The 13,674-nt window shown below is 37.1% G+C and overlaps 2 protein-coding genes across 2 annotated transcripts; one reads left to right on the forward strand and one right to left on the reverse strand.

The window, feature by feature from the left end:
• The first annotated feature begins 2,710 nt into the window (after window positions 1–2,710).
• Window positions 2,711–7,421, forward strand: LOC102711568 (wall-associated receptor kinase 2-like). The gene is made up of 3 exons (XM_006662076.2): window positions 2,711–3,680; window positions 4,485–4,658; window positions 6,244–7,421. Exons 1-3 carry the CDS (start codon window positions 2,711–2,713, stop codon window positions 7,419–7,421), a joined length of 2,322 nt encoding a protein of 773 aa, XP_006662139.2.
• A 445-nt stretch (window positions 7,422–7,866) lies between these two features.
• LOC107305030 (protein NRT1/ PTR FAMILY 8.2-like) lies at window positions 7,867–8,190 on the reverse strand. The gene has a single exon (XM_015841431.1). It carries the CDS (start codon window positions 8,188–8,190, stop codon window positions 7,867–7,869), a length of 324 nt encoding a protein of 107 aa, XP_015696917.1.
• Between the last annotated feature and the right edge of the window lie 5,484 nt (window positions 8,191–13,674).

A 13,674-nucleotide genomic window follows, 5' to 3' on the forward strand; every position in this document is an offset into this window, starting at 1 on the left:
TAATCCAAGTGACCAGAAGAAGAGTGGAGAGTATGCTCGTCCATAGTCAATAAATTGTTTTGTTCTCATATGTCCAGCAATGCTAAACTTGGTGGTTGGAGCACAACACCTCATCTGAATTTTAGTATCCCGTGCAAATCTTTGGAAATGGTCTTCAAGTACTCATGTTCTACCTTGTTTTGTTCAAATTGTCTTTTTCTTTATTTAACATTGAATCAATCAAATTCATTTTAGAATATAGAATTGATTTTCTCAACCATCTTGCCTTTTTAACAGCAAAAGGATCTTTTAAAATTTTGACATTTTGGGTTATATATGATGTATATCGGATGATCACTATGTGTTTGACGTTATTCAGGCAATTATAGGGATTTTGTGTTTTAAATCCTGCGCCCACCCCAGCTTATAAGCCAAAATTTTAAATTTTAAATTAAATTCAAAATTAAATTTGAGTTTTTTTGTTATAGATTATTTTTTAGCCATGGCTTTTATATTGCTAAGAAAACGTATATAAAAGTTTTATTTACAAATTATTTTTTGTTCTTAATCGGAGGGTAAACTCCTGTACCAGTAAGCCATTGGACCCATTTTATGGGTTCGAACCGGTGGTGCGGGTGAGAGCATGAGGATCGAGAGGGGAATGAGAAAGTGATGGAGGGGTCAGGCCCCTTGGGAGTAACACTGGCTCGATGGAAATAAACAGATTCGGGCCACAGAGAAGCGTAATACCCTACTCTTGTGTTTGGTTGCTTGGGTCACAAGAAATTACACCTTCGCTTGGCAAAGCGGAGAAGCACACTGAATGCCTATTGATTGTTTACCGGAAAAACTCTCCCTCTTTTCCATAGGCAAGGGCGTCATTTTATACTGCAAGGGGCTACCATAGGTGTCTGGACCCATCCTCTAAGGAAAAGAAGACATTCTTTTATAGGCAATTAATACCCGTCAAATCTATGGATGTCCAGAGATGGTGCACGCCTTACCACGGAGACGGCCGTGTTCCGTTGCGACGTGTGCGGAAAGACCCATGTCATTCTCCATTTAATGCCAAAGACTTTTGGCTACTCGGTTCCGCTAGGCATTGGCGACGATGCTGAACCTGACGAAGACGGAGCGACGACTCACTCTTGAGGGAGGGGCAAAAAGGCATGTCATTAATGGTCGATGATACGGGGCTGACACGGATCATGCCTCCTGCTAGAGGCAGGTGCATGCAAGGCCCTAACCTGCCTTTGTCTGTCGTCACATCCGTCAATCCCATCGCAGATGGCTTACCACGCCTCAAGCACGTTGCATTTAATGCGGCGCCCTGTGAGTGGTAGAGCGCTATTAAATACGGTAGCAGGGCATTGTGTGTGCCTGCGCAAGATGTCTCCCGCGCCACATGTCCTCTTCCGCACATGGCGAAAGGCGGGGATCGGGCAGCCCGACTTGTGCGAGGGTAGCTGCCTCTGTGGTCCCGAGCCCCACCCCTCTTAGGACGCGCCACGTGGTCTAATGATGGCTTTCTTTCCTTTACAAAGTATACCCCGGGCCATATTATTTTCAACGATTTATTTTAATTATTTGGACTAGAAGCAGAACTTCGGGGTGTGACATGGCATGAGCATGACCGCAACGCGGTGCGTCGGTCATCGGCTGTTGGGCGGGTCGGGGTCAGAGGCTGGGAGCACCGGTGCGGTACGGTTGGCCGAATGGTTGGGCTAATAACAAGGTCCATGACAAAATTGATAGACAAATTTTCAGCGACAGACAACTATGGAAATGATGTGCTACTTGACCAAAATTTTGTAGTGAACATGTGGTAGTTGACAAGTTATATTAATAATAGTTTAGATGCTCAATATGGAAAGGGGCCACTCCTATTATATTGTTGGTTCTAGATCCAAGTGACCAGAATAAGAGTGGAGTATATGCTCATCCTTAATCAATAAATTGGTTTGTTCTGACATGTCCAGCAATGCTAAGCAGGGTGGTTGGAGCACAACACCTCATCCGAGTTTCAGCATCCCGTGCAAATCTTTGGAAATGATCTTCAAGTACTCATATTCTACCATTTTTTGTTCACAAATTGTCTTTTTCTTTATATAACAATGAATCAATTAAATTCATTTTATTATATAGCCTTTATTTTCTCAACCACCTTGTCTTTTTAATTAACAGCAGAAGGATATTTCAAAATTTTGACATTTTGTGTTATATATGATGTATATTGGACGATCACCATGTGTTTGATGTTATACAAGCCAATTATAGGGATTTCGGGTTTACATTTTTTATACCCTAACATTACGAATACCCAATTTTTAAATCGTGTGCCCACCCTTGCTTATAATTTAAAATTTAAATTTTTAACTTCAAATTTAAAATTAATTTTATTTTTTTTATTATAGTTATTTTTTAGCTTTTGACTTTTAGATTGGTAAGAAAACGTATATATAATTTTTATTTATAAATTATTTTTTGTTTGTAAATATGACCTTTGGTTTTCTCGAAAATAAAAAAAACCAAAAGATCACCACTAGCGCCTTTCGCGGATACGATAGACGTGCACCGTGCAATTTCTCGAGATACCGGTGACTGACTTTGTACAGAGATGGCAGGTCAACGTATATATGCTTTTGGGGAAGACAATACGGAGTTGTACACGATGGGGTCTCTATATATACGCGCGGGATGGGGTCGAGAAGAAGCAAGTGAATTGGCGGCCATGGCTTTCTTATGGTGGGCAGTGATTTCTTCTTCCAGCTGCTGCCTTCTTCTACTGCTGCTGCTGCTTGTGGCCTCCGGCACCGAGAGCGTGAGCGTCAACGACCGGCCGGCCGACTGCCAGGCCAGGTGCGGCGACGTCGACATTCACTACCCGTTCGGCATAGGCCTCAAGTGCTCTCGCAGCAAGGGCTTCGAGATTGCCTGCAACACCAGCCTTAACAGCAGCGGCGTGCCCACCCTCGCCGCCACCAACTACTCTCTTCCCATCCAAGTGAAGAACCTATCGGTGGCTCCCACCCCGGTGGTGCAGGTGATGCTGCCGGTGGCCTACAGGTGCTATGACTCCCAGAACACCATCACCAAGGAATTCAATGGGACGACAGACCTGAACAAGGACGGCGTGTACCGCATCTCCGACACGCAAAACATGCTGGTCGTCCTCGGCTGCAACACCTTGGCCTACAACAAAAACGGTGACACCCAAGGCAAAGGCCCCTACAGCGGCCTCTACTACACCGGCTGCGTCTCCTACTGCAACGACTCGCGGAGCGCGCAGGACGGCATGTGTTCCGGCGTCGGCTGCTGCCATGTCGACATCCCGCCGGGGCTCACGGACAACGTCGTCACCTTCAACTCCTGGAACCGCAGCTTCCAGGTGGGCTTCAGCCCCTGCGACTACTCCTTCCTCGTCGCCAAGGACGAGTATCAGTTCCGAAGGTCGGACCTCAACAAGGACCTGAACCGGGTGAAGCCGGTGTGGCTGGACTGGGCCATCCGCGACGGCGGCAACGCCTGCCCTCCGCCGGACGTGTTGGAGAAGAAGAAGCCGGCCGGGTACGCGTGCGTGAGTGAGAAGAGCCAGTGCGTGAACTCCACCAACGGGCCCGGGTACTACTGCAGCTGCCTCCCGGGCTACCACGGGAACCCCTACGAATACGATGATGAAAACCACGGCAAAGGATGCCTCGGTACGTACTCAACCATTGTCATTTCAAAAAGGATGAACGTACATACGGGTCAGATTTTATTTCAAAAAGGATGCCTTATGACTTATGCTATATTTACGATGGAAGCCATCTATTTGATTATTTTTCTTTTGGTTGTAATTTTATATTGATTATTTTTCCTTAGAATTGAAACAATATAACTGTTAGATTGTTCTGTTCGTCATAGAGTAATGATTGTACCGAGAGATAAAAAGATTAGATTAGGGTAGATGGGTGGCAATTTCGTGTAATTACATTTAAAAACTTGAGGGTGGTGAGTCTTTTGGCGTAAAGGGGAGCAGCAAAAATCCATCTCCACTTATATAGTTCATTCTTTAGGAGCAACTTCACTAACTCCGTCCTAGAAAAAATAGAATATATATCGTTTGGCATAGCTTCGACTATAGGTAAGTTGGAGTTGGGAGCTGGAGATATGCCAAATGAGACCTTAGTTGTCCAACAAATTTAACTCGAAATGATCACCAACCAATAGGCGCGGCTCATATACGTATATGCTCCATGTATATGTATCCATATGAGTATCTTTACTGTACTGGTATACTGATAGTATGTTCCAAGCAATATTCTCATCAGCTGAAAAATCTCAGCGTTTGATTTTAAAGTTCTTCTATCGGTAAGGAGAATTATTCTACTATCAAGTATAACCATTTAATTAGAAAAAATAAGCTATCTAAAGTAGTTTTGATATCAATATCAATAGTAGAGATCATGGTAGCTAAAACACCTAATATGCAAATATATCATGATCTAAAAATAAATATGCAGATATAAACGAGTGCGATCTGTCCAACAAGGACGAGTATCACTGCTATGGCATTTGCAAGAACACCATGGGAGGTTACGACTGCACATGCCGTACAGGCTATCAGCCCAGTGGAGATGGTCCAAAGAAGCAGCAGTGCAGCCCCAGCTTCCCTGTTGCAGCACAACTTGGCCTAGGTATACTCTTCTCCTCGTAACATTAGAACATGTTTTTATACACCAATATCTTTTCGTTTATGTTTCCGCTTATAAGTAAATTTTTTAACTTAAATTTAGAGTTATCGTGGTTTATTTTTTAAACTTAATTAGCTTTTAGAGGGTAAGAATACATATGCAAAAATTTTATTCACAAATTATTTTTTGTTTGCAAATATACCAACCAATCAACCATATGGTAAATATAGAACGGTAGATACCTAAAAGATATCACACAACTTCTCATCCTATTCCTAATCTATTCTATAGTGCACCAACTGATATGACTTATGACTCATTGCTTCACGGAACAAATCCAACTATCCAGAATCATCTATATCACTCGAATATACTAGATCGACTTTACATACTCCACTATCATGCATAGAGAAGTTCTTTATATATATTAGAAACTTCATATAAAATATCAATATATACACTTTCCATGTACATAGCTCCTATAATCATGCTATATATTGTATGTCTATATTCCTATAATTACCAAAAGTGGTTAAGTTATGGCTAGTTAAGTTTTAGAAATTTATGCGATTAATCATCATATAAACAATTAGATTTCTAAATTTTATATAATTTAGTTTTTTTCTTAACCTATGATTTGCAGTGAATTTCTGTTATATTATGATAAAAATCATTATTCAATGGGATTATACGAATTTGTTTAAATACTTCATTTTACATGAATTAGACGATGGATCTCAATTGCATTGTACTAAAGAGTCATACAGACGTCTTTATAAGGATTCCTATTTATCACATCTTTAATATACACATACTTTAATAGCATGGTGGATGATATACGTATTGTCATTAAATTCTTTTGGTTGAACATGACTATCATAAAACTGTGCAATGTCTAAAATATAAACTTTCTTTAAATTAATTTATTTTTATTATCAAATGTCACCATTCATTCGTACAGGTAAGTTTTAATCAAATTAAAGTGCAATTGGACCTATTAGAAAAAATAATTTACCTGACATGAAATTAAATGATGTATGAATATAAATATTATGATACCATAGTGTTAGCACTGGTATATTGCCAGTCGTAATCAGAGTGGATTTCAAGTGCACCACACCCTATCTCTAATGGTCCATATAATGATAGTATAGTTTTATTAAGTTCCAAATAGGAAAATATACACCGAGGTAAACTTTTGAGACATGACAAGAGTGCAGCGATTTGAGTTTTTTAACATATAGGTAAATATTAAAATATTCTGAGCTAATATGTTAGTCCTACATGCATAACACTAATATAACAACAGTTGGTAGTAATATGCATAAAAGAGAGCATATGCTTCGGTTTCTATTACTACCTCCATTTCACTTTTTAGAATTACATAAATTCATATATATACTACTAAATCTAGATATATATTAACAGTATACATTGATATATAAATAAATTAAGGCATAATCAAAATGTCTTATAATATAAAACGGAGGGAATATAATAATGTAATGCCAACTCATAAATTTATTATGTTATTGCTCACATGAAATTGTAATCTTTTCTCTAAGAAAGGAATTTGTGACCTTTGTAGGCATCCCTTTGGGATTTTCCTTCCTGATGGTTGTTGTTCTTGTCACACTAATGATGCTTCAAAAGAAAAAGATGAATGAATATTTCAAAAAGAACGGTGGTTCAGTGTTACAGAAAGTGGAAAATATTGTGATTTTCTCTAAAGATGAGATAAAAAAAATCCTAAAGAACAATTTTGAAGTTCTTGGTGAAGGAGGATATGGCAAGGTTTACAAAGGTAGACTTAAAGACAATACCCTTGTGGCTGTGAAGACTTCAATTGAGGTAAATGAAGATCGAAGGGAAGATTTCACAAACGAAGTTATCATACAATCGCAAATGATACACAATAACATTATCAAGCTATTGGGCTGCTGCTTGGAGGTGGACGTTCCAATGTTAGTGTATGAGTTTGCTGCTAATGGTAGTCTGAAAGATATTCTTCATGGTGATTCCAATTGCCCAGTCCCTCTCACACTAGATCTACGCCTAGACATTGCAATTGGATCTGCAGAAGGCCTAAGATACATGCACTTATCCTTAAGTAATACAATACGACATGGTGATGTCAAGCCAGCAAACATACTTCTATCAGACAAGTTCATCGCCAAGATCTCAGACTTTGGATCATCCAAGCTCCTTACTATAGATAAAGAATTCACTGTGGTAGTTGCAGGAAGCATGGGCTATATAGATCCAGTGTTCTATTTGACTGGTCACTTAACACAAAAGAGTGATGTCTATAGTTTTGGAGTTGTTCTGCTAGAGCTCATTAGCAGAAGGCCAACAATATACGGTAAGAATTGCAGCCTCGTCATTGATTTCCAAAAGGCATATGACCAAGAAAATAGTGGGAGGTCATTGTTCGATAAGGACATTGCAACAATGGAAGAAGATGTCTTGATCGTGGAAGAGATAGGTAGGTTGGCAATGGAGTGTATGAAAGGAAAAATCGAAGAACGGCCTGATATGAAGGAGGTAGTGGAGCGCCTTGTGATACTACGAAGATCCAGGAGGCTAAGACAAGAAAACTACCACGTGAGTCGACCTCAACTATACTTGGAGAAAAACAACATCGAGGAACTCCATAAGAGCTTTGGTGATGATAGCACAACTAGCAGTGCAGCTAGCCCTTATGATGCAATCCAATCTAGCTGTAAAGAATCTCTCATAACCTCCACAGAGAGAAGCTACATCTAATAATAGGATCTAATTTTTGTATATATGTGTGTCACCCACATTTATAGATGAATGCAGTTATATTTGAAAAAGAGAAGCAACATGTTTGTAGCGCAAGATTATGTAATCTGTAATGTTTAAGTCAGTTCATACTTAATCTATTCTTGTATGGCATTTTTTCCTAGTGTACTCCAACTTTCTTTGGAACCATTGGTCTAGGTTGGATCTAACCATTGATATGTGTATTACACATTGTTATAAGAAAATAAAAAATACATTTTGCATACCATTAAAACATCATTTTTATTTTGCAGGGTAACAAGGTATATATACTTTATTGGAGCATGTAAAAATGGATGTGTCCTCCATCAATAGAGTAGACAAAAAAACAACTAAAGTATTTGTTGTTGGCGAGCTACAAGCTTAATTTTTATTTTACTAGACTACAAGCTTATTAATATTTGATTTATGTTGTAACAAACACGGCTAGATTAATTAAGCTAAGTGTTGCCATCATCCAGAAGAAATAGTCGAGATGGCCCTCGTTCAGATTGTCCGGAATCCACCTGGGGGCTGCTCCGCCGCTCGTCGTCGCCACCGACACAACGCCCAGTATGAAGGCGTTCAGGTAAGCTCCGGCGGCGATCGCCAGCTGCCCAAGCGCCGAGCACAGGCTCTTCATGCCCCCGTCCGGCGCCCGATCGTAGAAGAACTCCGACATGCCGACGCAGGTGAAAACCTCCGCCACGCCGTGCAGAAAGTACCCCGGCGTCTGCCACAGGATGCTCATCGCCGCGGTGAGGAACTAAGGAGGTTTAAGCAAATAGTGCTTAACAACAGGACCAGTTTGATTATAATTGCAAATAGTGCTTAACAACAGGACCAATTTGATTGCCAGCATACACTTTATACACTCCAACACTTTCCCCTCACGTGAGGAATATTGGAGTGGGCCTCCCCTCAGTCAAGACTTTATACACTCCAACACTCCCCCCTCACGCGAGGAATATTGGAGTGCCTCTGACTCTATTGCACCCTCACCCTTTGAAGTTGCATGCACCAGCAGTTGCAAATTCGAACTCGAGACCTCTGGCTCTGATACCATATTAAGTTACATGTACCATCCAGTTACACCTCAAAGTTTAAACTTACAGGAAAAGATGAGCAATTCACTTTATACCATCCAACGGTATGAGTGAACCATTTGTTTGAGGACAACCAAAATGTTATTATGTCCTTTTCTTCCAACAAACTACAGTTCACGTGGTCTCGGCAGGAGGGGCAACCGCCCAGGGCCCCAACCTCCTGTCCAGTCAAACTTATATTTATATGTTCACCTCGTTTGCATTTTCATCTATTCTTCTGAAAACATAGATAATTAATCAACTTACAAAACCAATATACTATAGTAGTCTATTGATTAAGGTTACTAGCTCTATCATTTACTTGTTGGCTTCTTTGCCATATCTAAAATTTGAATTTTCAAACTTCATATTAGACTTGATCTTAAGGAGTCATTATTGCAGTTTATTTTTTCCAGCACCTCCTTTAAATCGTTAAGAACTCAAATAAGAAAGAGTTTTAATCATAATTTATTTTTTTGATTCGGTTCATTTTTTTCATTTATTTTGTTTCTTTAAGTTCTCAATCTAGTGTCAACATTATTTCTCAAAATTTAGAACAAAGACTATATTGCAAGATACTCCCTCCGTTTCGTAATTTAAGACTCTCTAGCATTGCCTAGATTCATATAGAAGCTAATAAATGTAGACACATATATAAATTATATACATTTATTAATGAATAAATTTAAGTAAGACTACAAAGCTTTACCATATGAAACGGAGGTAGTAGCTCTTAAGAGTTAATAATTTGTTTATCATGTTAGTGATATTTTATCACTTTATATGGTAAATGAATATATAATTTATAATACAAGTAATAATTATTTAGTCTATCACACTGAGTTCGTCTAGTGCCCTCGAAACATTTATTATCAAACATTTCCCCACATTACCATTAGTACCTCTTTGGTACGGCTATGTACTAGAGCTTCCTCATAAATAATAAAGATTCTTCGCACGTTTCGCAAGCTTTTACGAGAAAAAAAATGGGTAACCATATACTAAGTCCCTGTTTAGTTTTCAAAACAAAAATTTTCACAGTATCACATCGAATATTTGGATATATGCATGCAGTATAAAATATAGGCGAAAACAACCAATTACACAGATTGCGTGTAAATTGCGATACCAATCTTTATGCCTAATTGTGTCATGGTTTGACAATGTAGTGCTATGGTAAACATTTGCTAACGATGGATTAATTAGGCTTAATAGTATTTTTAGATTTTCTCTTATTCAAATTATAAATGAGCTTGGACCGAATAGGTGAAATCAAAATTTTGAACCTAGTTAAGATTGTCAGCATATCTTTTTGCTTATACGTATACTTATAAGATAAAATTTAAATTTTCAATCTTAAATGTTGAGTTGATTTTGGAGTTTTTTAATAAAGTTTATTTTTCTGTCTTGACTTTTAGATCGCTGAGAATACATATGTAAAATTTTTATTTACAAATATATTGTTTGGTTTTTTAAACACCCAAACAATAACCCCCACCCGTGGTACTATCTGATGGCAGCACCAACCAAATGCACTTAGGGATAAAAACGGTTGGAACGGTTCAGAAATGGTATCAACAATGTCGATACGGTCTGAAAATTTTCATATTTATGAATTTCACTATTTAGCGTGAAATTCAACAGACAGAAACTAAAAATATTAAATTTTAAAATAGTAATGCTCGGTAAGATATTATTTTTATATTATTATTCTTGGAAACTATATCGGTATGGTGGTAAATTTACATACCGTCGTCCATTTACAGGGTGACAATTAATCTGCCAGCCATAGTATTCATCGACCACTTATTTGATATTAATAACTAGGGCAACTGCAACTGCACGCTACCCATGCAAGATTTCACTTTAAATACCGACGGCCATTTGATATTTTGGTGTCTAGGAGTTCAACCCACTAGTCAACATCCATAGATGTTAATGGAAATAATTTCGGCACACTGGAAGTTTGACGTTGACTAATTAAATTATACACCACAACCTCAGGTCGTACGCTGTTTTAACATTGTCGATGGGATTGAGATGGCAGAACCGTTGAAAATGCCTCAGGAAAACATTCATATGTCATCAGATCGCTAGCACTACCTCCGTCGTAATATAACTATACATTTATGGATTACCCCGTCGTAATATAACTATATATTTATGGATTACCCTTCCAATGTTTAACCGTTCTATTTATTTAAAAAGAATTATAAATTACTAAAAAGTAGTCACATATAAAGTACTATTCATATTTTATAATCTAATAACAAATAAAATAATAACCATATCTTTTTTAAAATAAGAAGGACGATCAAACATAAACATAAATGGTAAATATATATTTATTGTGAGACGAAGGGAATATTACATTATATCAAATCTACAGTTTGGATTTTTAACTTTAATACCGATGGAGTATTGGAGTATATACTAAGGCCTAGTATTTCCATCCGTTCTCAATTATATTTCTTGTTTTCTCGTGCATACTATTTCTACACTGCTAAATGATATTTTTTAAAAATAATATAAAAAATTGTTTTAGAAAAATCATATTAATTATTTGTTAAGTTTTTTACTTAATTAATCATATGTAATAACTCGCTCCGTTCTGCGTGCGTGGGAAAGAAGTTGCTAACTGTACTTGTTGCTATCTTATCAAGGACGGTAAAATTACTTAAATTTTTTGCTGCAATTAATAAATTTTTATCCGAGTACAAGAACATACATGCACACGAGGTCTGACCTCACCTTTCTTTTCCGAGGACAGTAAAAATACGATGCTCCTAAATTCTTGTCGAAAATTCAACCACCGTATGTACTCGATCCACGTCTTGATAGATAATATCGTTGATTTTTTATCATATTTTTGATTATTTATTTTATTTAAAATATTTATTTAAATATATATAAATTTCAGTAACATACATTTGGTAATAAAATCTAACCATAGCAAAATAAATAATAATTATAAAATTTTTAAAATAAGATCAACAGTCAAACACATGTCAAAACTTCAAATAAAGAGACTAGTACACTGAGCACAGAGTCCAGTGAATGTAGTTATATATCTACTTATATTTGCAAGTAGTAGTTGGCTAGTTGCACCGCTGTACCACTGGTTTGGAGTGATATGTACGGGCCTGTATATTTGGCAAGGTTCTGGCTTCAGCTTTATCTTTTTTGAAGCTAAGAGTCTAATCAAATGATTTTAAACAGGAGCTAAAGTGGACTAGACGGAGTTATCTGAAAACATAAAGCTGTATTCGAGTAGCTCCGCAACTCCATTCCATACTATAACCCTACAAAAGTTAGAGCACCGCCAAACGAGATCTATAACGACGGTGTACGTGTCACTAACATCAGCAACAATTGGATGGAGTTACGGATTGTATAGAATATATGCAAGCACCAGCTACAAATGCAGATGTCAAGAACATAAATTACAATGAATATATTTACAAATATGTATGAATAAATTTAATTTGTACATGGCACAGACAACACAATTTTGACAGTGAATAATTAGTCAGAACCAAATTTGTTGTTTTTTCTCCTTGGATATATTACATCAAATTTTGCAAGATGTTCTATACTAACGGATCAAAGTGAATACTTTATGATAACTATTGGAGGACATAAGTAAATGAATTAAATGTTGGAAAGGTGAGGTGATTAAAAATAAAATGCTTATGAACCTAGCTAGATTTTGGTAAAAAAAAAGGGGGTCATTTAGAAGATTAGAAAGCATGCCACGATAATCTATAGTCTCGTAATAAAGGACCTAATGTTACTGATATTTCCTTAACGAATTATGATTTGATATTTGATCACCAAGATGGCTATGGGGGTGATTATTTGGCTTATTCTATAGCTATACTTCTATAAACATTCCTGTGACAGTGAATATGCTATCACCATCACCAACTCCCTGTTTTTTAATATATACTTTGTTTTGCTCCATATTGTTTTTTTATCTATACTCCGTTTTTTTAAGAAAGAATGACTATGGATCTCACATGTCAATCACTCTCACTAACTCTATTTGTTGTGAGAAGAAAAAAGATTGTGGAACCAATAGGCCCACATTGCCATAAGAAATATATGTAGCAATCAAGAGATGACACATAAAAAAGAATAATGTTAATAACATGTTGATGATATTTTTTAAATAAAATCCCATTGCAGTGCACGGGCAGTATTCTAGTAAAGGAAAAACCAAACGGCATATTTACAAATAAAAATAATTTATAAATAAAAAATTTGTATATGTCTTAGAGATCTAAAAGCTAATGCTAAAAATAAACTACGATAAAAAACCCAAACTCTACTCTAAATTTAAGATTGAAAATTCAAATTTTAGTTATAAGCATAAAACGAAGCAAAAAGATAGGGCTATATGTTTTTTCAGCTTTGTCACTATATATTATTATTAATTTGACCATCTCATCCCCTCCCACAGACGTCATCTACTAGCTGTCAAAATATTGACAGTGTCCACTCGTCTTTTGTGGGTCGACGAGTAGGGTCTAAGAAAGGGGAACGAGGTGATCGAGAGGGTTTGAAAAAAGAGATGGGGGAAGCGGTGAATCTGTTTTGTCTACTACTCCCTCCGTTTCACAATGCCTAGATTCATATGGATGCTAATGAATCTAGACATATATATAAATTATATATATTTATCAATTGATGAATCTAGACAAGAAAGTCTTATAATATAAAATGGAGGTAGTAGGATTTTGGAAGATAGGCATAGATTGTAAGACAGATCAGGAGGTAGTAGGATTTTGGAAGATAGGCATAGATTGTAAGGAGATCATGTATTGTGTAGGGCTAACTACGTACCAATGACTAATCTGTATTTATCCCAATAAGCAAACCGATGGGCTTATGCTGAAAATCGTCAGCCACACCAGCGAACTGATGGAGCCCATGTTTGTCCTAATACAACCCCTTAACTGGATTTGGTGGGTGTTGGATATACCCGGTCTTGAAGTTGACAAGTATATTTTAGACGAGCACAAATTGAGAGAGGATAAATAGACTTATACCTTTTAACTTATATGTTCTATCGTGAAACCTTCTTTTATTAGTATTTCTTAAATTAACCGCGCGTTGAAAGCTATTTGTTATATTCATTAATGAAGTAG

Source organism: Oryza brachyantha, chromosome 10, assembly GCF_000231095.2.
Source record: "Oryza brachyantha chromosome 10, ObraRS2, whole genome shotgun sequence".
NCBI classification, from domain to species: Eukaryota; Viridiplantae; Streptophyta; class Magnoliopsida; order Poales; family Poaceae; genus Oryza; species Oryza brachyantha.